Here is a 27,312-nt window from a genome sequence, read left to right as displayed (position 1 = left end):
TTTAGACTTTTGGTTCAAGGCTTGTTCCTTATCAGTGAAACGTTTTGGTGGCATGCTGCAAAGTATAAAGTTGTTAGAATTATTGCAGGCTGCATGGTCTTCAGCTGCTCTGTATGGTTTGCCTTGTATGTTTATGTTTAGATAATTTTCAGTGACAAGAAGGGACTAACGAAAAGGATAACCTTTTGCACTTAGAAGTTCAAAAGAAAAAAAAGAATCATACGTTGTTTTGTTCAGAAGCATTGCTTTGTGATAACTTAGGAGTACCCAGCAGTTCTCACTTATTCTGTGGCCATTAGTAGTGTACTACCAGGCCAGTTTGTGTCTTCTCCACCCTTTTTTAGTAGTGAGAGACAGATGGAGACTGAGGAAGTGAGAACCTCTATTTCAGGAGATACTGGAATGGCTTGAAATTGGAGAAATAAAAACCAACCAACCAAATTACACTTTTGTATCTCACTCCCTGAAACAAATTAAACCACCAAAACCTCAAAAACAAAATAAAAGCAAACCCACAGAAGAACTGATACATTCCTGGTGGTAGAGGGGAAGGAAAGGGTTGTGTACTGCTCTGGACACTACCTGATAATGTGCATTTTTGTATTCCTTTACAATAGGCAATGCAGAGCAGCCCAGCAAAATAGGAGGATCCTTGGCAAAGATTTTTCTCTCCATGACCTGAGGTTTTTGAGGCTGGATGAGTTTCTTTGCTTTGATTTAAGAGCAGGCATGTAGGTAAACATGACCCATCCTCTAGAGAATACTTGAAATCTTTTGCTTTTTGTGCTTGTGATGTTTGACAGGTGGTTCATACCTGTTGGAAGTTAATGATTTGCCTTGCTTTAAGCAGAGAAGGAATTGCACGGTTGTTGGTATTTCTCTGCTTGTCAGATTATTTTCTAATTAGGCACACACTAAAGCATAAACAAGAGCTTGCAGAGCTATGAAATTTGCTGGAGTACATAAGCTTTGTTTCTCAGCCTTACAGCATGAAAAGATACGTATTTATTTATTTATTTGGAAGGCAAAAGACACTTTTTTTTTTTCTTGAAATAAGAAAATTGTGGCTCAATATATTTTTCTTCTTGCCAGGGAAATGATTGTTTTCCCCTGTAACCGTAACCTGGGGCCAGATGTCTGCTCTGCAGACTGAGTCATGTTCTGGAAAAAGTAATTTTCTTGAACAAACCTTGATTAGTATATATGGCAGTGAAGGCTGCTGGCCAAGGGAGCTGGATAAATTACCTGGATTTTATTTTTAGCTGTCTTGCTTGCTTTCATTTTTGCTTCTTGCTGTTGTCTGCTTAGATAAGATCTTGGAGCAGTGGCTATACTGCGTAGAGGAGAACTGGACAAGAGTGTGTTGAAGTAAGGGCAGAAGGAAAAGACTATTTTAGCCCTCTTGCTTTCTTGGAGTGTCTCAAACCAAGAACATGAAGAGGACTCTGGATGATCTAGGCTCTCACTCTCGCTGCTCTTCAGTTAACCACAGCCTCTAGCTATAGTGTCCTTGGCCATGTTTTCCATAGGACTTTACAGTGGGTATGACTTTATCCAGGGAGACCTCACTGCAAACCACCTTTTTATGACGGTTGGTAGTGACAGGACAAGGGGGAATGGATTTAAACTGAAAGAGTGGAAGTTTAGGTTAAAAGTTAAGAAATTCTTCACTCTGAGAGTGAAGGTTGCCCAGAGAGCTGTGGGTGCTTCATCCCTGGAGGCGCTCCAGGCCAGGTTGAGTGGGCCCTGGGCAGCCTGAGCTGGTGGGGGTGCTGAGGGTTGGAAATAGATGATCTATAAGGTCCCTTCCAACCCAAGCCATTCTATGATTCTGGATGAGAACTCTTTGAGGGCTCTGCTGCTGCAGACATGCATGGCAGAGGACATGTATGCAGATTTGAGTCCAAGATCCCATTTTCTTAGTGCTCTTTCTGGCAATGCCAGCCTTTGCTATTGTGGGAGGAAACTTCTTGTGTAGTACCTCTACCTCTTGTTTCTTTTTTCTGTAAACAGGCAAACAAAAAAGTATCTCTGCACTCCACTGATGACTTCAACTTGAGGCATTTATGCCTATGTTGAAAGATTTTTCTGGCTGCCAGCACCATAAGGTCACTAAGGCTTTTGTCTGAGAATGACATATTGTCCTGTTTTCTGGAAGTTAATTAGAAGTCATTTCTCTTACCACTGCTACACTATATTAACAGTAATTTCTTGGAACACCAAACAAGCAGGACACACATACGATGAAAGGCATGCCTGAGAATTTCACACTTGCGGTGGCATCTAGGAGTGACTGGCTGCCCAGGGAGGTTGTGGAGTCTCCTTCTCTGGAGATATTCAAGACCTGCCTGGACACCTACTTGTGCGACCTGGTGTAGGGAACCTGCTTTGGCAGGGGGGTTGGACTCTGGAGCTCCCATCCAACCCCTACGATTCTGTGATTCTGTGACGGGAAGGAGTCTTCTCTTGGTTTCCTTTCCTCCTGTTCAGTAAGTAGAACTGAAAATGTCACTCCTGTGAAATGGGGCTAGAAACATCCTACAAACACAAAATTGCAAGCCCCAAACTCCTGAGCAGCGGGTCCTTCTAGAATGGTTTGTACTTTTCTTCTCTTGCCCCTGCTGTTATCAAACAGACTACAAATGTCTGCTTTCCTGTGTGTTCTCTAGTAACAGTGCTAGCATAAATAATTTTCACCACCAATTTCAGTGTGGAATTGCAGGGGCCTTTTTAAGGGCTTGGAGGCATATGATGCCCTTTGTAAGTGCTTTAATAACTGGTTTGGTTTTCATCTTACTCTAAAAAATAAAATTAAAAAAATTAAAAAAAAAAAAAATGGCCACGCTTTATTTCCAGTGAGAATTTTCTTGTTAGACTGATTTTAAAATAGCCTCTTCGGTCATTGGTGTCTGCAGTGGCAGTCCTGTATTTAGTGTGTAAGTGCATAGTGTTAGAGGGGCTGGGTAGGGGAGAGGAGAACAAATTTCCATGAATAAGAATGAAACAGTGCCCAGTTAAATATTGCCATTATTAGCAGAAAGGCGTTGTGGATTCAAGGTCGAATTAGTTACTTATTAATGGCTTATATACTAGGCTGTCCTGATAGGCAGTGTGCTGGGCCTGGCAAAGCCCAAAAGGCTGACCATCAGCCCAGGTTTGAACATGTGTGTATTTACTTAAGGAAAGAAGAAACGCAATCTCCTTGAATTGTTAGTCTTAAGTGCTTGGGTTATGTTCTGGACTGTTCCCTTGCTCCAAGTTTTGTATGACAGATGGTCCTAAAAACAAATACATGCCAAGTCATAGAATTATAGATTGATTTAGGGTGGAAGGAACCTTAGAGATCATCTGGTTTCAACCCTTATGTCGTGGTTGGCTACTCAGGGCCCCATGCAACCTGGCTTTGAACACTTCTAGAGATGGGGCATCCAGAGCTTCTCTGGGCAGTCTGATCTTGAAGTGAAAAGTAAATAGTTTCTAGAATCAATAGTTCCTTGCTATCTCTGGGAAGAACTTAATGAAAATTGACACAGAACATATTTTGATGAACTCTGTTGTTATACCTGTTGTCTTCCACCTACTCATGGAAGATTGCCTGTTTTCTGTGTTGTTTCTTCACTGAAATTTACATAAAACTGCTTTTGACTCTTGCTTTCAGGTTAGCTGCTTGTTCATGCCCACTTTTAGCAATGTACGTAAACAAACAACAGCTAATCACCTACTTTTGGACAGATTGTTGATTGGGTAGTGCCCTTCTCATCTTGATTTCAATGAGGTGCTTGCCAGGAAAAGAGAACGAGTGCCTCTGTTGGGCTGCTTCTCTGATAAAAACTCTTTGTTAGGATTCGTTGGCTTCTGGAAGTGACTTTAATCATTAACTAACTCTTTCATCCTGCTGTACTCTCAGAATAGGGTATTTATGTATGCAGGCGTTATGAAGGAAGGCAGGGCTCTAACTTAGTAGTTTCCTTAGCTCCTATGTGTCTGGAGCTTGTGAGAAGGACTGTTTGTCTCATCATTGCTAAGGACCCAGAATTTTTCTCATGGGACAGTTGAGAGCCAGAACTCAGTACATGCCTTCGAGCATTCCAGTACTTTTTTTTCCCCTGTCCCCTGGCCAGTCTGAGCTCTCTCTGTATACATTCCTGAGAGCTAGCTGGAGATGGAGAGGATCTCTTGTTGCTGTAATCACTGTACAGCACACCAGTAATTTCCATCTGTCTGAGATCATCAGCGCCATTGCAGCTGCTGTGCCCTTTCAGGCTCTGCTTATCGTACATGTTGGCTTCAGCTGTTTTATCCTTTGTACCCTTTCCTCTGAAGTGTTGAAAACAGAGTAGCTTGAAGATCAACATATCAGCTCCGATCTCTGCAGCCTGGCTGTAAGGCCTGACCTCCCTCCTGCTTGGCTCTCTGTCAGCAGGCGCTGAGCAGCAGCTCCAAGAGAAGTGGTTGGTGGATGCCTGCCCACCCCTTCTGTCCCTGCTCTGGGAGCTGGAGGAGCTGTCCTACTGGAGAAGGAGTTCTGGGTTGCTTCACTCACCAGGATCAAAAAATCCAGTCACTCTCTTTCTCTCCTCCTTCCCTTTCCTCTTTAAAAAGAAATAAAATTAAGTCAATCTTTGCCCTTTGGGGACAGGAATGTATATGTTTGAGTCTGAATATTTTGGACCATGTTCTGCATGAGCTGTTGCTTGCATTGGAACCGTACCATCTCTGGGATGTTCTTCTGTCTAAACCAGGTATTCTTCTCAGTAGCAAGTTGCTTGTAAGAATGTGGTGAGAAATGGTACTTGTATTTGAGGATGTAGGAGGGAAAGATATCTGGAATTGATTTCCTCTGACAGCTGTCAAAGAAAAATGTGGTATCCCAGATGAGAGCTCCTACTGGGCTTCTCCTGTGAGAACAACGTCCTTAGATTTCACTGGCTTTATAACCTCATCACAAAATCTGCTTTTTCAAGATGCTGTGTGCAACCGTGTTATTTTAGGGATATGGTGTTGGACAGCTTTACCTGTGCATTAGGAGACAGTGGATTTCAGTTTGAGTATGAAGAATGTAATTATGGACTCAGAAACGTGAAAAGTAGTCTGCTTTCTACTGATGCCTAGTGCATGCTTTAGAAGTACAGCTGCACAGCAGTGTGTTCATCTTTGTGTTTCAGGCAAGAATACTGGATATGGGAAAGGAGGTTGGGTGCTGGTATGAGCTCTGCTCCCACCCTGTCAGCACATTCTCAGACAATCCCAGTGTGCTGTCAAGGTTTTTGACAGTTCCCCTTGCTGTGTCTCACTCTTGCTGCTCTTCTGAAGCTATGGCTATACAGCAGCCTATGCCATAAGACTTGGGAGACCTTTGTGTACTGTGTTAGACTGAGCTATCTGGTACAGCCAATTCAAACACCAATATTCTGGACACTTTTCATAGCCTCCATGGATGCCTGTGCTGCTATGTCTCGTTGTTGGCCCTCAAGCCAGCAATGCCCAAACCAGAGAGTATGATGCAAATATATTCATGCCCCTGGGTTGCAGTGAAGACTGGGTTTTAGTCCTAATTTGTTTTTCTCCAAGGAAAAGCAAGTCTCTTCTTGAGTGTGGGCTCAAGAGGAGTGAGCTTACTGAGTTGAGGGTGATTTTTATCCATAAACTTTCTCTCCTTGCCCTCAGGAAAGAAAGCGGTGATGGATTCCAGCCCGTTCCTGTCGGAGGCCAATGCAGAAAGAATTGTGAGAACCTTGTGCAAGGTCCGGGGGGCAGCACTGAAGCTGGGACAGATGTTAAGCATCCAAGGTAAGTGGAGGCATAGGTCCTCAGCTACCCTCAGCAGCTGTGCTGCCTGTCAGTTTCTTGTGATACGCTGTGAGCCATCTGAAATGTGTCAGCGCAAAGTGAACGTGGACACTAGGCATGCAGCTTTCTAATGTGAGAAGAGCAATGGTGATGTGTTTGATTCAGTTCAGCCTATTTCAGTCTGAAACAACTTATGTATAGATACTGCTGCTTTCCCACTGCCCCTATTGTAGATCAGTTAAGCACACAACTGAAATCAATTGAAAATTAGATGACTCTCTGGAATTTTACTGCCTGTGCTAAAAAGCAGTGGAGAAGCAGAGCTGTATCACACTCTGCTCACAAGCTTCCTGCTAGAAAGGAGGAGAAGACAGGAACATAATCCTGTTCTTTGTTCACCAGAAGTGTTTGAAGTTATATCCACAGCCCTCTCCTACTACAGCAACCTGTTTGTGATTTACATGCTCAGAAACTTTGCTAGAAAAAACAGCATAGCTGATAATCTTATCAAGTACAAAAAAGTTTTTTCTCCAGAAGAGATTTCATACCGACTTACTGCATCAGGCTCTGAAGTCTGTGATCACAGGTGAAGTCATGAGAGTAAGCTGTGTCTTTGTACTTAACTTACTAGTTAGATTACTCCTGGAAGACAGCAGCTGTGTTGATTTCAAACCTTATCTGAACTTGTCTGCTTCACCTTCCTGCCCAACAAAGTGGGGAAGGAAAGAGCCAGCAAAGAATAGCTTTTAAACTTCTCTGGAAATAACTTTTAAGATGTTGCTGAAACAGAGTCAGTTGTCTGGGAGTTTGAAGTGCTCAGACTGTTTGGTTTGTGCTTCTACCTGATTTTTTGTAGGTGTTTACTAAGGCTGGATCTCATATAGTATTATATAACTTGGGCTAGCCAATAGTGGTATTACATTATTGTTCATTTGCTCATCACGTGTTCTGAGTGTGTGCTGGGCAGATGGCAGCACTAACAAAGCTAGGTAGCAGGCACCAGTTGGTATGTCAAAAGCAGTATGCTCTTTTCTCACCCTCCAGAAGCTGCCAGGTGTTGCTACCAGTAGTTCACAGTGCAGATTTGGGAGTTATCTGTTCCTTACTTTGTGTGGCCAGTGTCTCACATGTGGGATAAGTGAACCATGTCTGGAAAAGGTTCTGAAGTTGACTTGTGTACTGTAGATGGAGATTAACTTAAAATTCTTAGAACACTCTTATGAGTTGCACCTGATGTGTGCCCAGAGCCTGGTTGCAAAGGTACTAGCTATGAAAGACCAGTTCTGAGGAACAGAACTACTCTGCATTTTTGTCACTTTCCTGATATCTCCTAATGTTACTGAGCTTTGGCAGGAGTTTGGGACACGTGCCAATTGACTTCACTCAGGTGTCAAGAACATACAGGACTTTACCAACCACGGTGGTACTGTGCAGCCTTCATCTGACTCCTGTGACAAGTGTGTGGTGTGTGTGCTACTTTGCTTAGGGAGATCACAGGCCCTTGGAATCCTGCCGTGGTACAGTCGTGGTGAAAGATACTTTCAACAGTGCGGCAGCCCGTGTTCTTGGACTGACAATTTGAACAAGTTGTTTTAGCACAGTTCCTGCCACTTCTTGGGCTTCTCAGTGAGCTATGAGTTTGAAATGGCTTCTTCTCTTGACAGAGTTATGTGCTAATTGAATGTAGGTATGCAGTGTTGCTTTGTCCAGGTGCAGCTGAGCACCTGCAGGCTAAACCAGCCAGAAGTTTCAAAACAGTGACCTTAAAAACCTTGGTGTCTGCTTCTGGAAATCAGCAGTTCTGTTAGGAACTCACATTCTTGAAGGTCATGCACAGGGATGCCAAAACCACTCAGTTAAGGTGCATGTGCTCTAGGAAATATTGGAGATTTGACAGTCTGAAGGGGAGTTTTGTTGCCTTTTTACGCTCTCTCTGTGTTATGTGTTTTTACTCCCTTCCCTTTTCCTCCTCAGTTCCTTTCCACTCCACTTCCCAGGAGAGTGGGCAGTGCTCTTAAAGTGGCTGTTTGTTTCCTGGGATAGGCTTACAGCTAAACGTGTATTTGTAAATGCAAATCAATGATGCACTTTCACATGAATATCAGAAACATACATGCAGGTTCTCAAAAGTAAGGCTGGTAGCCAGGGCTTGTTTCCAGAGCTGGGAGAGCAGCAGGGAAATCTCATTCCTCTACAAGTCTTAATGGAACCAAATGTTTGCCAGGGCAGGTGGCTTTCTCTGTTGTAGAAGCCTTTTGCTTGAGGGAGAGGGCCAATCTTTCAAGACCCCCTCTTCTCCCATGCTTTCTTACAAAGGTAAAAATATGTTTGCTAAATTTTCACTGACAAAACAAGTCACTTTTAGTTGTCTTCTCTGTCAGTGTAGCTGCTTTTCATTTGAATTGTTTACAAAAGCAGATGCTGAACAGTGGTTACTCTTCTGAGTCCAGCACTTGCGTAAGTGGTGTTTTAATATTGCACAGCTTTCTAGAGAAACTGCTGCCCCTTGGAATGAATTGGATTAAACCACACCGTGAACATGGGGTCATTGGAATGACTCTCCAGAAGGTTTCTTCTGTAATCTATGCCACGACATGGCATCCTGTCTGAATGCTGTACGGCTGGCAGATGACAGGCTTGGGCAGAGCACTTTGCTCTTTGGGGTTATGCAACCTGCCATTGTAGCAAAAGCCTCTGTGCTGTGCAGAGCTGCCCATTGCTCCTGGTGGAGCTGCTACTGGATGTGTGAGATCTGTGACTTCTCCCAACCTGGACAGTGACCATCATGACAACAGATGTGTGATTCCAAAGTATAAGAGGTTTCTCAGCGTGTTTTCTGGTGTATTCATATTTTGTCTTTTCATTGTTGACTGGGGGAGAGGGTCCAGAAACTTCCTCTAGCTGCAGCAGGAGATGAGCCTAGGAGAATTTCAGGTAATATGCAGTTTTTGATGGAAGTGAGAAGGAACGAGTAGTTTTTCCTCTCTTGCTGCGTGCGTGCAGGACTTGTGTTTGGCTCATTTCCAGAGGTGTGATGCTTCAGGAGGTCTGCCTAAGGGTTCACTTGTGGGCATGCTATTTCTGAACTAGAATTACTTTCATAACCATCACTGGATCCTGTGCTTGGGGACAGGAGAACCTGACTTGTTGAACTGCAGGCGTCTGTTACTTTGTGTGCTGAAGAACAACTGGAGAATGCAGTGCCTGCACTGACTGTTGTTTGCTTTTCCCCTCGGCAGATGATGCCTTCATCAATCCACACCTCCAGAGGATTTTTGAGCGCGTACGTCAGAGTGCCGACTTCATGCCAATAAAGCAGATGATGGTAAGGAATATTCCTGTTCCTTCCTGCTTACTGGGTAGGAGGGGCAATAACAGAATAAATGTCATCTGTTACATACCCCGGTGGGGGAGGCTGACAAGTATTTTTGTAAGAGTACTCCCTCAGTAAAGGTTGCATATATATATATTTTTTTTTTCAATTGTTGGTGACATCTGATTCCTAATCTCAACTATGTGCTGCTATTTCTCTCCCATACATAGAAATATAGCTCTAGGCAAAGGAAAAATGTGGCTTATTTCCTGAGGCCATGTTAGTGAAACACGAAGTTGCATACAAATATGAACATGTGGGTCTTATTTAATATAGCCTCTCTTTCTTTCTCGTGGGTGTTTAAACCAGTGTTTAGAATTGCCTAAATCCTGTTTTAAAAACAAACTCGCAAGTCTTAGTCTAATGGAAATTTTGGCAATTTTGTCTTTTTGGTTATATCTAACCCAGCTTCAAGAAGAGTTTGAATGAAGCAAGCTGTTTGCTTTCCTTTTGTAGATGTTCTCTTTCTCTCCCTCTCTTGGATAATTAAGATGTGAAGGGTAATGCAAAAGCAGTTGCCAGTACTACTTTCCTTCTGAAAGACACTGAGCAGAGCCAGCACCTAAGCATGGCAGTCTGGCAGTGTAACAAAAAAGCTGTTAATGCAAGTTGTGGTGTTTAATTTTCAATATTGCCTTTAGAGAGAGTCATTTCTTGCATGCCTGGCTTGCTTCTGATCAGCTCGTCATGATGGAAGAGAAACAATATCTAACTCCTTGCTCATTCTCTGGAAGATAACAAGTGGCCCCAAGAAGAAGGCCACTTTTATTCCTAAGACTGTGGTGTTTGTGCTCAGGATACTGCTCTTTTGGCCACAGTAACACAGCCTCAAGTAGATTTACTCAGAATCTGTCTAGTGAGGGGAAACCACTGCTGGCTGGACCACTCCATGCAATTGTATGCTCAGTGGGAGGAAGAGAGGGCAATCTAGAAAGCAGAGTGTAGGTACTCAGTGCAAGTAACCTTAGAGGAACATGACTTCAAACAAAAAAAACCTTAAATCCTTGCCTTCTGTCTCCTAATGCTTTCCTTCCATTTGTAGAAAACGCTGAACAATGACCTTGGCCCCAACTGGAGAGACAAACTGGAATCCTTTGAAGAACGCCCTTTTGCTGCTGCTTCAATTGGTCAGGTTCACCTGGCACGCTTAAAAAATGGAAAAGAAGTTGCTATGAAAATTCAGGTGAGCTTTACAGACCAGCCTCTTCTCTTGCTTGTGCTCCTCAGATAGGCAGTGGAGTTGCATAAATATGTTTACTGCTAAATAAACATTTTCATACAAATGAAACTTGGATCCAGCAGTGTCATACCCTGATTCCAGCAGAATTAGTTTGGGGCACTCTCTGAGCCTAGATGACCTCTCACACATCTCTGCAGTGTGGGGCTAATGGTGGTGAGGGATTGATTATACCTGCTAATGCTGTGTGTAAGGGTCCTACCTGCTCCATGGGTTGGCCCTGTCTCTGGGATGCACACAGGCCTTGAGAAGAAGCTTTTTTTCAAACTAGTTCTGTCCAGAGTGATCTCTGAAGTTACGCCAAGGCAGTAGCAATGGAAAGTGGCACCAATGTGCATTCTGCTCCACAACAGTATAGGCTGTCTCACATCTTTACAGACTAGGTGAAAAAAAACAGGAGTAGGAACCTTTGCCAGAAATGGGCTGAGGTCTCATTGTTTGCTGTGCTGCTATGCGTGAAACACTCTGGTGCTATCAGTGACATGTGCTTTCAGCTGTGTTAGGGAAATGGCTGACTGCTGCCACTGGGATTTGTGTTTCTAAGGGATTTGTGTGTTGCTGGGTTTCATGACTCAGGATTTCTTTCTTAGGTTAAAGATTCCATGTCAGTGGAACTGAGAGGTTGTTCTGTTTGCCAGGGGTAAATGTCACCCGGGCTCTCTGTGACCCATTTTAGATGCTGGGCTCTAAACAAGCTGTTAAAGAAGTATGCCGTCGTATATTTGTGGGCTGTAGATGGCTGTATAGAGATTCAGTTCATGTTGAGCTGAGAGTCAATTTTATCTTACCCTGTAAAACTAGATTCCCTGAGTTTACCTAGTCTCAACACTGTAATTTTCAATTCTGTTCTGCAGTACCCTGGAGTTGCCCAGAGCATTAACAGCGATGTTAATAACCTGATGACTGTCCTGAGCATGAGCAATATTCTGCCTGAAGGTAAAAAGACCCAATTTTGTTCCTCTGGTACATGTTGAGATCTGCCAACACCTTTCAAACTGCATCTTGCCTGCTTCTCTCCATACACTGGAGAGAGGAAACAGTGGAAAGAATCTAGAACTCCTTAGTCTCTCTAGGAGGTGATTTCTTACAGAAAGCAGAATGTAGTGGCTGTGGATGCAGGGCCAACTGCTATACTTCACTTCCCTCTCCAAATGCAGAGCTGCCACTGCATCACTCAATGGGATGGGAAGTTCACCTGTTTGTTGTTTATGCGTGCATGAGCATGACAAAAAAAATGCATGCACACAGAAAGTCAAGTGCTTTTGTCTGTTTGCTCTTTATAGTCAAGGTACTCTTTGCAAAGTCTGAAGTGTCTGGGTATACTCACTTTTGATGGCTTTCTAGGCTTGAAGCATGGCAGTGTTGACATGTAGTCATGCTTTGTCCCTGTTATTTTCTGGCACAGCTGGCAGAACTCATTCTTCCCTGTGTTTTCTGTAGCCCTCTGCCTGTCATTCTCTGCTTATCCCAGAGTTGTGGAGAGGTGTAAATGCTGAACTGGGCATATCTCGAAGTTTCAGCACTTGAGTACACTCATTTTTCAGGAGTGAATGCTTTTCTTCCCCCACACCATGTGCAGCAGCTGTAAATCTCAGCAGGACTGTACAAATGTTGCCCTTAAACCAGGCTGCGTGCTGACAAAGTGACAGTTCCTCTATGGTGACTGGGCAGAGCCTGCAGAAGCTGTAGTTCAAGCTGTGTCTGACCCAAGGCACAGTTGGGTTTTCCACCTCCAAGTCTGGGAAGTTCCAGATTTGGCAGTTCAGGCCCTGGCCATGCGCTGCTGCAGCTCACGTGTAGTCACGTGACTGTTTTTATGCAGTGCTCCTAGCTGCAGGCAGACACTGGAGGGTTTTTTGTTTTGTTTTTGTATTTGTTTTTCTTGCATTTGCCAAGGCTGGTTTTTGGGTGTTTCTGCTCCTTGATGTGTCTCACTGCGGAGCCTTGTCAGCACACACCAGAGCTGCCCTGAGTACAACAGCAGGAACAAGCAGCTTGGGTTAAGGGTGGGAGAGTGAAAGAGGTGGGTCTGGCTGTACAAGCACAGTGTGAATTTACACTGCTATGCATTAGCTGCTTTGCCACAGCCTGGGATTACATGCAGAACTTGTATTAACTTGAAAATGCATGTTGGTCTTTGGGGCTTCTTCCACTCTACAGCCCAGAGCTGGCTGGGTGGCAGGCTGTTCCTCAGCTGCAGCTCTGGCAAGCTTAATCTGAGGAGCTGTTTTTCTTTCTGTCCCCCTAAGCTTTCTTTATTTTCTGCTGTTTGGCTTTTAAGGTTTGTTCCCTGAGCACTTGATTGAAGTCCTGAGCAGAGAGCTGGCCCTGGAGTGTGACTACCAGAGAGAAGCTGCCTGTGCGAAGAAATTCCAGTACGTTCACATCAGTGCCTTCAACCTTTCTCTGCGTGTGCATGTGAAATGCAGAGAGGTGCCTTAACTTCAGGGACAAATGGGAGGTGAATTGCATGCCCTAGGGACACAAGGGAATAGTCTGTGCTCGTGACCCCTTGTGTTACCACCTCTTCTCAGCTAGGTATGTTTTCATTTAGCTGAACTGTTGCTGAATATTGGAGCTAGGGGATGCAGCAGGCACCAGGTGTCCTCTTTTTCAGCATGAAGGTACTGTAGTAACTCTTGAGACCAGGCTGCAGTACTGTTGTAACTATGGCAAGATTCTCTTTCATCTAGGAGTGTTTTCAGTTCAGCCCTCTCACAGCAATTATTGTCACCAGCACTGGCTGCTCCCTTTTCTCATTACAGTGCTGGCATACAGATTGCTTTTACACTAAGCCTGGACCTGGGAGTGCTGCTGCAGGCAGGCTTTGCCCCCTGCAGAACTGTTCCTGTGGCACAGCTTGCTCTCTTTCTCTCTCACAGTTTCTTCTGTAAATGTAGTCTTGCTCTGAAGTGGAGTAGGTTGAGCAAAGGAGCCCAGTGCCCTCAGTGTCCTAATGCTGCTGCTTCAGCAGATGATGTGACCTCAGGAGTCATCAGCAGCTGTAACTGGGTGGCTCCTGGTGACTTGATCCTTATTGTATCTGTTGAGCAAAACGTCCCCTGGCAGCTGCAGCCAGGGTGTGAGGAGTGTGCAGCAATGCTGCCATAGGTTGCATGAAGGGGCTGTGTGTTGTGCAAGGTGTTGCAGAGGGACTTGCGTGCTCATGGCACTCCTAACCTTTCTCTCTCCTTTCTCCACGTCCTAGGGAGCTGCTGAAAGACCACCCCTTCTTTTACGTTCCAAGAGTAGTGGATGAGCTGTGCAGCAAACATGTCCTGACCACAGAGCTGGTGTCTGGCTTCCCCTTGGATCAAGCTGTAGGGCTGAGCCAGGAGATCCGAAATGAGGTACTGTTGGGTGGTCTCTTTTCACCTCGCTCAGAGAAGCACGGCTGGGGCCTCCCTGCTGAGTGGGAGTCTGAGGGTTTGTGGGAGGGCAAACTCTGAGAAGTATAATGCAGGGCTGGAGTCAGCAATTGCCTGGAGTCTCTCAAAAGCTTTCTGTGTAGTGAATTTGGGAGCTTTCCCTAGGCTGATTTAGACCTTACAGGCACTGGCAGTTGTGCACAGGGAGCAGTTTGAAGAGGGTGAGTGGCAAGGGTAGGTGAAGGAAAGGTAGCCTGAGTAACTTCTAGCTGCTGTTTCTCTCAGATGACCCTAAGCCTGGGAGCAATTGCCAGCCGGGGGAAGAAAGATTTTGTTTTTCAGTTGTTTTCTTGGGTAAGAGTGCAGAAGTATCTCTACTTCCCCCCACACCCAAATGGCTGGGTATCACCTCTGGGGCTGAGGTCTGCTGGAAGAGTACCTTGCAGTAAAAAGGAGCAAGGATGTGGTCCTGGCCAGGCATTGGTGCTGAATATAGCAAGGGACTGGAGTACTGTTGTAGGAGAAGCAGCTGCTCTAGTAGCAGAAATAACTATCCTGGTATTTGGATATGGGTTTGGTTGTGTTGTTTTTGTTTTTTTTGCCTTGGTGTGAGTTACCAGCTGTTAGCAGGTCACTGGGGAAAAGTGCACCACAGTGGGCTTGATATTATGCCAGAGCTGGTTGCCTGTGATCCCTGAGCTGCTTGTCCTCTTGAATGGGCTGCTACATCATCAGGGCTACTTTTAACAGTTTAGCAGGCTATGACCTGGGGTGGTACAGCTTTTTTCCTTTAAGTGATGAACTGAAGTGATTGGTGTGGCCTTCTGACCCAAACAGCAACATCTTGTAACAGGGCCTGGCTTGCATTTGCTGCTCTTCTCTCTTTTGAAAGCAGTGCTTTGCTGGAAGACAGTCACAATGAGGCTGGCAGTTCTTAGGCTGTAGCTTAAAAATCCTCACATGGAAGCTTTGCTGTATGTAATACAGTTGTGGGCTTTCTGGAAACTACTGTTCTTGCTGCCCCCTATGCCTGCCAGGCCCAAGCTGTCTGCTTGCTGCTTCTCCCTTAATGGTTTGGATGGACCTAGCTCTGTACATTGTTGAGTAGCTTTAAAGGAAGAGGTTCTCCTCTTTTAGGTTCTTTTGCACCTTTAACTCAAAATGCTGCGGAACATGGCATCTTGAGTCCTGTGAGCCATGCTGGCTTCACTTTGGCACGCTCTTCAGGGCTATTACAGGGTAGGCTGTAATACCCTGCTGTGTTCCTCACCTCTGCTGCTGCACCCATTCTTGCACAGTAAAGACACTCCTGAGAGGCAACCTCAGCAAATTCAGGAGTTTTGCAGTATGAAGCAGATAGTTTCTGCCAGTGTGGAGATGCGTTCCTTATGTGCTAATAATGTGTGCTGTGAATTACATGTGCGAATAGGCCTTCCACCCAGCTGACTTTTTCTTACTCTGATTTTCAAGATTTGTCACAACATTCTGGTTCTGTGTCTGCGGGAGCTGTTTGAGTTCAGGTACATGCAGACTGATCCGAACTGGTCCAACTTCTTCTATGACCCACAGCTGCACAAGGTAAGTTCAGGCAGCACCCCTTCTGCCTGTACAAGAGCTGCTTTTCACCAGTTCTTGATTGTTCCCCCCCTCCCAAAGTTTTATGAGTTCCTGAATGTGTTGGGTGTCTTCTGATGACAGGCTTTCCTTAAGTGGTTGGTGCTGTAATACAAAAAGGTTTGTCCATTTCCAGGTGGCTCTGCTGGACTTTGGAGCAACACGAGGGTTTGATGAGAAGTTCACCGATGTTTACATCGAGGTGAGAACTTGCAGTGTATCTTAGAATGTTGCAGTGTCTCTTAGAATGCTGCACTGGGGTTCTTAGGAGTATTTCCAAAGTTCATTTCTCTTAGCTGTACCACTTTGTGTTTGTATTTGAATCTGCTTTCAGTTGTGGAGGGAAGAAGGGATGGAGATGAAATCTCTGTTCCGGTTTTATCCCTTAATTTTGTCCCGTGCCTTATGCATGTCTGCTGCAAACCTCTGGCTTCCAGTATTCTGATGTTTAAACTAAATGACAAATGTGGAGGACTATAATGCTGCTTACCAGGGGAGTTAGGGAGCAGAGTGTCTGGAAGGGCATGCCCTTTTCTCACTCACTCACTTGGAATTCATTGATTTTTTTTTTTTTTTTTTTTTTTAGTTTTTTTTTATATGAGGGTGCGCAGGAATTGCTTGTTCTGTTCACTGTCTTTTCCTGTCACAGACTTGCAAATTTCTGCAGTCACGTGTGCTTCCTTCTTGATCACCTTTTTCTGCATTTGCTAAATTGAACTGCAGGGGCCAGCAGACCTCACCTAAAGCTTCTCACAGTTAGTTCTATTGTATTTTTGCAGTGATCAAGTGATTGGCCATGCAGCTTTTTTTATCTTTTATGTTCTCTGGCCTGTGTACAGTTACAGGAGAAAGCTTTGCAGAGCCACTAGCTGCATCTTCTTTTCAGTAGCTCTTAGACTGGTCAATGTGCAGACCCCTAAAAAAGGGGAATAGAGGCAAAAAAGTGAGACTGTAGTCTGAAAACGTGTCAGTTATCATCCAGATCTCCTGAAAGTGATGTTCCTATTCAGGTAATCAAGGCAGCTGCTGACATGGACAGAGAGAGAGTACTGAAGAAGTCCATTGAAATGAAATTCCTCACTGGCTATGAAGTCAAGGTATGGAGGTGAAGCATCTGCTTTTAGTGATGGGCAGTGAAAGGTTTGAAGAATGCAGGTCTTTAACTTTTACAATTTCTTGACGGTGGAGTGAAAGCCCTGTTCCTGGGCTGAGGGAGGAGGACAAAAAGTGCTTCAGCTCTTGTTCTCCCATTTCATATGACAGCAAGAGCCACAGTGATATCCCGCAGTTCCCTCCTCTCTTTATCCCCTGGCACGACCTTGCAGGTGCTGATGCTGCCGCAGTCTTGTGGCTGAACAGTTGCTTGAAGCTACATTAAACACCTGTTGATTGGTCTGTCAGGATCTGGGGCCCATATTCATTGTGGGTATAGCTAGGTATTTCTCTAAGCTGCAGTTGTTAGTACTAGCATTTCTTTTTTTCCTCTCTGATCTTTAAGATATTCAGTGATGCTATTTGTGCCTCTTTACTTTATGCAGGAAATGGAAGATGCCCACTTAAACGCTGTCCTCATCCTGGGAGAGGCTTTTGCATCTGAAGAACCTTTTGATTTTGGCAACCAAAGCACCACTGAAAAGATCCATGGTTTAATTCCAGTCATGCTGAAGCATCGGCTTGTTCCTCCACCAGAAGAGACCTACTCTCTTCATCGGAAGATGGGGGGTTCTTTCCTTATCTGCACCAAACTGAAGGCCAAAATTCCTTGCAAAAACATGTTCAAAGAGGCATACAGCAAATATTGGAGCAGTAGGGGCAAGAAGCCAGAGGATTAGTAAGAATGAACTAATGTACCTTGTTCTGAGGGCACGGTTTGCGCCTTGCAAAGAGCGTTCTAGCCTCCCATGTGTTCCGTTGTAGCTCTCCATCCTCTTAAGATGCAGCAGCCTGTGCCTTGGAAGCCAAGCGTGCATTTCATGAGGACAAAGTTTGTTCTTTCATGTTCTGTCTATCCTACACTAAGACTGCCAGTACAGTCTGCAGCTTGCAGGAAAATAGCTCAAGTGCTTCTGTACTGTTTCAAGGCACCAGCCAACTACCTTGAATACATTTTTAACATTGTGATGGTGGCTGATTGTGATCGGGTTTTATAATGGGTAGGTGAAGGAGAGCAAGAGTGGAATTCAGTACTGAAACCCGTTGGTAATTCTTTCCCCAGAAATACTTGTTTTTAAAAAAAACCTTCATTCTTTCTTGATAAGGTGGAATTCAAGTAGTTTTCATTATAGAATGAAATACCAAGGTGTACCCCTACCACGAGGTCCCCCCCCTTTTGCCCTGGTTTTGTAAGTCGTGGTGGCACTCCAAGAACCCCCCTGGATTTTACTGACACTGATTTAATACAAGGGGTGTACGTGTGTGTGTGTGTGTGTGTGTGTGTGTGTGTGTATAGCATGAGGTTTTAAGCTTTCTGCTCCTTTTTGGCTTGCAAAACAAACATAGGAAACATTTAAAAAGAAGTCTGAGAATTGAGTGCCAAGATTTTTTAAACACACACACACATACACACACACAGACACAGGCATACTCTCACAGTCTTTGGTTCTGGGAGACAAACGCTTAACCAACAGTACTATATCTCAGCACAGATAGTGGGTTTCTTCGCTGTCTGGTAGGTATCATTTTTCCTGATATTGAGTTAGATAAGTTCCATCTCTGACACTGATTGCTTGCTGGACTCTTAACTAACAAGTGAGTCTGTCTTTGTGGCTGTTTTCTGGTAATGCAAAGCTTATGGCAAGGCAGCCAAACACCTCCTGTCTCTCGTGAAGATTTCAAGCTTTTGCTGATATGACACATTTAAAACCAGACGCACAATTTTCAACTATTGAAGTCAAGCTAGCAAACTTTCTTAGATTTTTGTACAAAGCCCTGTACCTGTACGAGTTCTGATTTCAATAAACAAGTGCTTGTGCGGTGGGCCTGCAGTTTTTCTGTCTTCTGTTGGAGTAACGAGTACCCAATTGACCCAGGTGCTATTCTGTGGAATAAGCAGCAGAGGAGAAGGGGAAGCTTCCAAATGCCTTCCTGTTGTGTTTTTTGGTTCCACAAGTTGTTGTGACCATTGCAAAATCATCTGTAGCCTGTTTATTCCTTCATCTTTTCACTGCAGCTCTGTCACATGCTAACAGTGGTGCTAATAAGGTTACCAGGAGCCAGAGCAATGCCAGCCTGAACATCTGCCTGCACACTAAAAATCCCTAGCAAGACTTGTTTTGTTTGTTTTTCCCTTTCCACTCTTACAAGTATTCTGGACATGGGTATTTTTGCCCTTCTCCCACTTGTGAAAAAAGTGGCAGAGTTGATGCTTACCTGGTGCTAGTAAGGCAGGTGTCCTCAGCAGCAGACTCCGCTGATCCTATTGAGTTAATGCAGCCCAGGATGCCAAAGGGTTGTATGATCTTAGATTTTGGTACACTGAGAAATCCTTACCTCTGATGCTTCCAGAGGTAAAGAATAGGTAAGTGAATGTACAGCCTCTCTCAGGAGCTAAGAAATAAGGGAACAGGTTATTGCATTACCTTTCTTCCACGACCATAAACATGTATCTGCTTCATTTAAGACTTTGTTTCAGAAAGATTCAGTACTGAAAGTCCTCCTTGGGTAAGTCCTAATCCTTTGAGAAGTATGAACTCTGCTATTCAGCGAAATAATCATTTGGCATAAAGCTGCTTAACTTTAGTGGAGTAGCTTATCTTGGTGCTTTGGGTTCTGATCTACATGATGTAGTTAGTAGTTTCTTCTGGATCTACACCTTGCAGCTGTAAAAAACGTTGGAATTGTTTAACATATTAATGCTTACATTAGAGCTTAAGAAGCAAAGTACAAAAAGCTGTCATGCCTTGGGCTAGGTAAGCTTCAGAGCAAAGCTTCTGCCCCTGAAGACTGACAGCTAGCATGCTTAGAAGACTTGCTTGTGAGGAAGACAAAAAAAAAAAAAAACAACCAAAAACACACAACTGCATTACTGTTCAATTTTTCCAGCAGGCACAGCTAGTGAGATTTGCTATGCAGTATCTGTGTGACTACAGCTCTGGATGCCATGCTGGGGCACGAGTGTTTAATTCCCAGCAAACAATTCCCTTCCCTAGAGAGAGACTGTTTGTTAAAGAATGAACAATGGAGTTGTTTTGCATTTGCCTTAAGGATAACAAGCAGCGGAAGGTGAGCTGTTCCCTTATTAGGAGAGCTAAGGAGAGCTCAGGCCCTACTTCTCCTGGCCTTTTGTGCACGTTCCAAAAGCCTTAATAATTTCTGCAGATTTGGCCAGAGTTTTGTGAGATGATGAATTGCTTCAGAGTATAACAGAGCAAGAAATGCTGTGCTCTGGCTTGAAGTCAAAGGAGTCATGACATTTTTCAAGGAGCAAGACCATCATATCACTGCTGCTTGCTCGATGCTGCTAGTGAATTTGCTTGAGCAAGCAGGGCATGGGTATGAATGTTCCTCTGCTGCAGCAAACTTGTAAGTTCCAGAAAGTTCCTCTTGCAGAAACAGTTCTTAGTTCCACAGGGCAAACCAGAGGTTACATTTGCTTTTGTGAAGCTACATGGTAGCAGTGCTGTACAGACTTCTTTTACTCAACCTGTGTATTGCATCAAGACAGAAAATGAGTGCTGGGAGATGAACAGGGCCCCTAACGCACAGCTCACTTTCTACTTCTCTAATGCCTCGACAACAGAAGGCCCACTGCCATGTACTGTGGAACCAAAGGTGACTGCACAGGTCACAGCGCAAGGAATAGGCAGTGTTCCACCAAGCTACAGCAAAAAACATAAGGGTTTGGGTAAGTTTTTCTGAAAGGTAATAAGCTGAATAGAATTGCACATCCGCTACTTTTCTTCCCTGTGTCCTCATGCAGATGCATTAAATAAGCCCATTAAATTTTCAAAAACACAATTACATCACCTCCTCAAAGCTAAAGCAGAGGTATGAGAAGAAAAAAGAGACAAAACATCTACATTTCTAACAGTTCCCTGTTTTATTGCAGTACATCAAAGTAGGTTAATATTAAGTGTTACCAACATAAAATATTGGTGGTGAGTCATTTTTACATTGTTGACTTTTCCACCTTAAATATTTCTGTGCAAAAGAATCTACATCATTGTTCTGTAGCAGAGAATCTCTTAACAATGTCCCCTACAACACTGAGGGCATTAAACAAAATAGTGAGAAGAGGCAAAAAGCAGAATCTTTCCCCCACACGCACACTTGTCAGCTTTTATAATCTAAAACAAAAAAGTGATTACATCTATGCCATGCAAAACTGTACAATAATATTACAATGAAAAACCTAAAAAATCCCATATTTTAAAAATAAATGATATGAAACTGTCATACATAAAAAGGCAGGTATAATTGCTCTGAATTACCAACACTGGTTTGTTTGTGGATTTCTTCCCTGTGGATGAGACTTTCTTAAACACAAAGTGAAAACAGGTTACACAAAGCTGCGGCTGGAAAGAAAGACAAAGCAGAGTTGGAATTTAGCACGGAAAGTCCATAGGCCTGCTTCTGAGGGCACCTGCCAAACACAGCCTGAACACACCTGCGCCCTTCTGCGTGCTTTGGTGCTAGTGCAGAAAACCATCCCATTTCCTTAGAGCAACCGGCTCCTATGTAAAAAGAAAAAACCCCAAAACCCACAGCAGAAGCTACATGTGCCACTTCGATTCCCAGGCTAAGGAGGTAGGGGTAGTTGCACTGTGATAGTTTGACCTTTAATGTATTTGTATAAAACTAAACGAAGTGCATAAAACGGAATGAGAAAGAACACGATGCTCTGGGGACCTCTTTGTTACGACAAGACCCTTTACTTCCCTCTGCTGCATACCTGAGACTAACACAGTTGGCTGTTCAGTTTATCAGAACCAAATCAGGCACAGCAAGTTATGAAACTCGCTAAGATGAGCAAAACGTGCATTCCTAACAAGCTGCAGCAGCTAACAGAGAGGAAAAGCAGCCACTTCCACAGCTACGTGGATGGGTTTCTGGAGTCAGCGCTGTTTTCTACAGGTCAGATAAAATGGAGCAGAGTATATTCCAACCCTGCTTTTGGGTGTAGGAAATGTGGAAGGAAAGCACATGTCTGTGTCCGTGCACGCACAGGGGAAACCTACTGACCAAACCTTTGCATTCTCTAATCTGGAGTCCTTAGTAGCTGCCTGAATCTTCACATCCTTTGTTGCCTGCAAAATTAACAATAAAAAGCAAAAACCAACAGCCCATATGTTTGTGTCATAAATGCGAGATACCTTCAGTCTCAGCCAAAAGGAAAAAATCAGCTAGACACATAACTGTGTACACAGAACATATGCTACAGTCACAGACTGAAGGGGAGGTTTCAAGCTCCCCAGACAAGTTGCAGCCCTCAAACTGTGGAGGTGAAACAATGCTACAGTGCAAAGCAGCAGACATCAAACCTTAAGAGACAACTGTCATTGAGATACCAGGCAAAAGTCCTACAGTTCAAATGACCGAGCTGCTTGCCCCAGCCCAACGCGTAAAGCTCAGCTACAGAATGCTTTTCTTTTCAGTGTTTGTGCCAACAAAAAAGATGAGCGTGGTTTAAAATCGAATGTATAATCAAATGGTCCCCAAATACGTAAGAACTATTCAAGTCCCAGGACGACATTTCTCTTTACCAAGAAGCGATGTGGTCATTTGCTTTTCAACTGAGAGAACAGTTGCTGTTTCTCTTTTTAACAGATGCGTAACAAAATGCACAGTACCAACCTACTGATTAAATACAGTAATCCTAAAGGAAAATGCCCAGGCTTAGAAACTGTGGTGCACAAACAGTGCAGTCCTGTGGAGCTCTCCTCCTGTGGAGTGTTGTGTCACACAGCTGCCCTCTGCTCTGCCTGAAAATGCCTGTTTGTAGCGGGTTGGAGAAGCAATAGATTGCAGGCACCAGGACACAGCAAACGGGCACATTGGGTCGTTTTGTTTGCTGTGTCGTGGCACTGGGGGTTCCATTTTCAGACAGAGCATTAACTCAGCTACAAAAACGTCCACAAAGACGATGCGGTGACCCTCTCTCAGGGGACGTGTCGCACAGGCGGCTCTACCTTACGTGACTATTGTTTAAATGCCTTCTCTCGATATCAAAATAAGATTAATGTTTAAATACAACATACAGTAAATATAAAACTAGTCTGCAAAGGCTTTGAGAAGTGTGTGGACATGCTTCACCAAAAGGAGGGAATTGTGGGGAAAATCAGTGGCTATACTGGAAGCAATAGGCAGTCTGTAAAAAGAAGCTGATGTGGAGTTCTAGTGATGCCAATAATGCCCTGCCTCTCTGTCCCTCACAAGGATGAAAACCAGTTCTAGGAGGAATTGATTGCAAGTGCTAAGCTGCTGGCTAAGGCCTTTAGTATTAAATGCCGGGCTTGCAACAGTAGTAGCTTTGAAGTGAAAACAAACCACCATTACCATTTTGCTACTCCAAAAAACCCAAACTGGAGAGAGACAGGTTTTGAAACAACAGTTATTAAAACAAAATGTTGAATTCCTGTCCTAATGTAACAGTGACAAGCTTGGACAAGCTGTGATTCAAGGTGAAAAAGAAATCTTACTGAGGAGACCCAGCAGGATAAAATGATACAGGCGATGATCTCTGTGTCTCATCCCCTGTTCCACACTTAGCTCATACCTGGAAATTACTGTACACAGTCTGAACTTACCTATAACTTCCATTACAGAAGACAGAAACTGGAAAACTCCAAACATTTCTATGCGGTTGAAACACAATATTACTGCTAACTGCAAGAATATGGAATGGTTTTAGAGCCATAGCAAGTTTCTGAAACCCACAAAAAACAGTATTCTAAATACAAAAAGCCCTTACATGTTTGAGTATGGTCATAGTATAATGCCAGCAACAATACTACTGAGAAAAGAGGCTCATCTGAACACTCCTAAATGAAAAACACATCTGCTTTGCTACCTAAAGAGAGAGAGAGATCTTCCTCTTACCATCCCTTTGTACATCAGTTTCTCAATTTATTCCGGTGACTGCATGACCAGCTTCAGCTTTTTACTTATTTTTGCAACCTCAGTGGCCTCTGTCACCCACTGCAATACTTTCTGTCTTCCTGGCCTGCGACTGGAACCAAACAGCAGGTGAGCACAAAGAAACAACTGCAAATTGCACAGACCCACAGCACGGGTTGGGAGGGAGAGGAAAACCAACCTTACCCGCACGGCAGTTGTGGGTGACCAGGCATCTGTGATGGCCACAGTGTGAACAGTGTGAGGTCAGTCTTCAAGGTTTGTCGTTGCTACAGTGACAGCACAGCCAGCAGTAGCTAGCTTCAGAGTAAGAGCACTGGTTTGGCTGATGTGTATTATAAACTATTATTTGGTAACAACAGTAACAGGTTTCTGTTAAGGGATGGTGAAAGAGATGTGGAAGACTGCTCCCTTCCTAGTGAAGCTCGGTCAAAGTCTGACCCAGGGAAACAGTTTTCCTGCTGAATCCTGTGGCACTGAGCTCCCTTGCTTCTGTAAGGACCTCCACTGCAGGTTTCTCAGCTGCACAGCCACACACCAGCACCCAGCATGGCCAGCTGGCTGACGGGTGCCCTTGGGTGTTGGGGCGGGGAGGTCGCTTTCCAATCATTGTCATTTTTGCAAAGGATGGGGATTAACACGAACTTAGGAACTACAGCCTCAGATGCTACTGCCAGAAATAAAGAAACGTTGGGAAAGTACTGCAGGGGCTTCTCCCAGCAGTGCAGCAAATGATTTGCAAAAGGAATATCTGTCCTGTGAAAGGTTTTAGGCCAGGCCTCCAAGTCTGTATATCACTGAGTATGAAAACAGGGACAACACAAATCTTAAATTAAAGGCTCTCTTAAATAAGCATCCATCTTCTGCTGCATACACAATGCTTTTTTTTTTCTTTTTTTTTTTCTTTTTTTTTCTTTTTTAATATATACATACATATTTTACTCTAACATCTGTGTATTTATTTAAACTCTGTACTGTAGTAAAATATGCATCATCTTAATCAATAAGGATTTGCTGGCAACAATCAGATAGACATTCAAACATGGTGGCTGAAAGCTTTTATGTGCCTCTGACATACCAATCATTCCCCGTGCAGGGGAAGGAGTCTCTGTGCTGCTTCTGTACAGTACAATGAGCTATTGTACGAAAACAAATCCCTCTAAATTTTCTCTTGCTGATACTGGTCTGGTCTATTTAAGTTACTTTTGAGGGAATTGTGGGGTAGGATAAATATATGTCTTTGAAAATGAAAGCAGCTGTAATCGCGAAAGATGAAACCAATGCTAATACAAATCTACAGCATCTGATATTTACCAACACCCTAGCTTTGCTCATTCGCTGCTGTCAAATCTGGGGAAGGGAGGGTGAGGCAGTGCTGCAGACAACCAGCTTCTACCTTCCTCTCTACCTGACTCCCAGTTGACTTTCGGGTGGGGAATGAGGAGGGTTAAGATGGTGAAGGTGTGAACTGGAGCAAGTGAAGGGGACAGCAAGCTGCTGTAGTGTCAAATCTGAATGCTGAAGCAGTTCATGAGTCCCAACTCACGTGGTCAGAGCTCTCCAGGGAGAGGCTCTTGGTCTTGTGAGGAGAAACAGGGCTGGGAGGGCTGCTGAGGTTGGAGCTGTTTGATGCAGTGGAGTGTCTCGGCGAGTCGGAGTCCTGCAGCCAAAATACACAGAAAAACACCAGTAAGTAACAGGATGGAAAGTCTGAGTGAGCGCAGGTGTCTGAGCAACAAGTGACTGGATTCAGAGGCATGCACATATTTTGTGCCCAAAAATTCTGAGAAGTTTTCTTGGCAGGGGTGTGAATTAAGAGTAGATCAGTTTGCTTACAGCAGGCATAACCTGGAGATAGAAGGACACAGCAGCTGTGGGATTCTTGCAGATTACAGATCACTCTGCAATGACAGTGTGTAGCGTCAGGCTGTAAGCTACATCTCCTGCCTTTTCACAGATCTGAGATGCTCTTGTACTAAACAGTGGAATCTTCATTGTATGGGCTTCATCACAGTTTCTTCTGTGATGCTCCCAGGAAATTAATTCAATCCATCCAGATCAAGTCAGTCTAGTTAGCTCTTCCACAGTACAGCAGAGTGCAAATACGTCTGACCCATATTTGGGTTGACACTTGCCTGCCAGTTTTAACTGGAAGGATATATTTTCTGTACAGTGAAAATCCTGTGTGAGCTCTAAATTTTCACATTTCTTGGTTAGAACACAATCTGGGGAAGTTTTGCTAGTCAACTTCTCTTCTACATATAATTTTCTTGGTTGAAAGGACTGAGTTTAGCACTGCTGTCCTATTGTAATGATGCATTTATTTTGCACAGTATATAAATGATTAAATCCAGTTTCTGCTCTAAATGAAATTGTTACATGATAATTCTTAAGTAACCTCATTAACCTCAGACACTCAAGAGTGAATACTACAACAAAATACCTGCTGTGAAATGTTTGCTACTACAGCTTAAGAGTCTTTGCAAATAAAGGACAGAAGGAGTATCAGCACTTCAAGCTGTGAGAGGTTGCTATCAAGCTGTTAGTCTGCTCAGTCAGTATCTTTGGAAGCCTCACTGCTCCTGAAATCCCATGTAAGGAGCACAGTGAGAATTTTCTACACGTTAAATACCAGGACCAGAGTTGAAAAAGAATCAGAACCATCTAGGTTGGAAAACACTTCAATATCAAGTCCAAACATCAAGCCGACCTACCAAGTCCCATCTGTAAACCATATCCCTGAGTGCCACATTCATACATCTCTGAAATACCTCCAGGGATGGAGACTCCAGCACTTCCCTGTGCAGCCAGCTCTAATGCTTGACCGCCCTTCCGGTGAAGAAATTCTTGCAAATGTCCAGCCTGAACCTGCACTGGTGCAACTGGAGGCTGTTTTCTCACACCTTATCACTTGTCTCCTGAGAAAAGAGACTGACATCCTCCTCGCTGCAACCTCCTTTCAAGTAATTGTAGAGAGCAATGAGGTCTCCCCTCAGCCTCATTCTCTGCAGACTAAATAACCCCAATTCCCTCACAAGCCTTGTTTTCTAGTCCCTTCACCAACTTTGTTGCTTTCCTCAGCACGCACGTAAGCAACTCAATATCCTTGTAGTGAGAGGCCCAGAACTGACCACAATATTTGAGGTGCAGTGTCACCACTACCACATACCAGGGGACAATCACATACAAAGTCTTGTCAGCACAACTTGAAACACACGAAATAGAAGTTCGCAAATTCAACAGTGAGTTTTCATTTCAACAGCGAGTTTTCATTTCAACAGCAATTCCCAAACTCACAGGCAATCAAGGAGTTACACCAAACCCACAACATAATTTAACTTCCTCATCTTTATCAATGCACTTAGATTTTTTCCTCTTTATCCTATCACTCACCTCTCGCTCATAGTCCCTTGTTGGTGCATCACTGCCCTGGTCCAGGCCACCAGAGGATAAGGAACCATCTGAGGGCGATGCCATAGGCTGACGCTTTGCTCCATAGCTACCTCCTGAGAATTCCCTCCGCAATGCACTGCCATTTTGTGCAGATGATCCTAAAATGTGCAGAGGAATTAAACCATTGCAGATGCCCAGACAAGGTACTAAAAAGATGTTAGGCTATTTGGCTGGCTACTTCTGCTTTCCTCTGGCATGTCCCAGGATGCTCAGCTCGTGGCTTGCCGTCAATGTGTGCTTTTATCTTGTCTGATGCTAGATGCAGTTTTTCCGCTGCTCCTCGACATGTCAGGGTTAGCATACAGCAGAGAGTAGTCACTGTGTCCCTAACAAAGACAGCAGTTGAATAAACTGCTGTGGTGGCAGCCTTGTTCTAGGCATCTCTCCCCAGCTATACTGGGGAG

The 27,312-nt window shown here is 44.1% G+C and overlaps 2 protein-coding genes across 9 annotated transcripts in view; one reads left to right on the top strand and one right to left on the bottom strand.

Annotated features, from left to right (window-relative positions):
• The window catches only part of COQ8A (coenzyme Q8A), a 34,426-nt gene extending 16,068 nt beyond the window's left edge, over positions 1 to 18,358 (top strand). For both annotated transcript variants that reach the window (XM_085218912.1, XM_085218913.1), the window contains exons 6-15: positions 5,668 to 5,790; positions 9,030 to 9,115; positions 10,206 to 10,346; positions 11,255 to 11,336; positions 12,682 to 12,775; positions 13,609 to 13,750; positions 15,239 to 15,346; positions 15,519 to 15,584; positions 16,393 to 16,479; positions 16,921 to 18,358. In XM_085218912.1, coding sequence (XP_085075038.1) covers positions 5,668 to 5,790; positions 9,030 to 9,115; positions 10,206 to 10,346; positions 11,255 to 11,336; positions 12,682 to 12,775; positions 13,609 to 13,750; positions 15,239 to 15,346; positions 15,519 to 15,584; positions 16,393 to 16,479; positions 16,921 to 17,214 — 1,223 coding nt within the window. In that variant the 3' untranslated portion in view covers positions 17,215 to 18,358. The remainder of the gene's footprint in view (positions 1 to 5,667; positions 5,791 to 9,029; positions 9,116 to 10,205; positions 10,347 to 11,254; positions 11,337 to 12,681; positions 12,776 to 13,608; positions 13,751 to 15,238; positions 15,347 to 15,518; positions 15,585 to 16,392; positions 16,480 to 16,920) is intronic.
• A 2,039-nt stretch (positions 18,359 to 20,397) lies between these two features.
• Positions 20,398 to 27,312, bottom strand: part of CDC42BPA (CDC42 binding protein kinase alpha) — a 158,448-nt gene continuing 151,533 nt past the window's right edge. For 6 of the 7 annotated variants that reach the window (XM_085218903.1, XM_085218906.1, XM_085218904.1 and 3 more), the window contains 2 exons: positions 26,849 to 27,006; positions 20,398 to 25,115 (listed from right to left, as the gene is read on the bottom strand). In XM_085218903.1, coding sequence (XP_085075029.1) covers positions 24,984 to 25,115; positions 26,849 to 27,006 — 290 coding nt within the window. In that variant the 3' untranslated portion in view covers positions 20,398 to 24,983. The remainder of the gene's footprint in view (positions 25,116 to 26,848; positions 27,007 to 27,312) is intronic. The other variant, XM_085218909.1, reaches the window with a different exon arrangement.

Source organism: Meleagris gallopavo, chromosome 2 (genome assembly GCF_905368555.1).
Source record: "Meleagris gallopavo chromosome 2, MGAL_WU_HG_1.1, whole genome shotgun sequence".
Lineage (NCBI taxonomy): Eukaryota > Metazoa > Chordata > Aves > Galliformes > Phasianidae > Meleagris > Meleagris gallopavo.
Note: the sequence above shows the minus strand (reverse complement) of the source record. Positions and strands in the feature narration are given on the sequence as shown.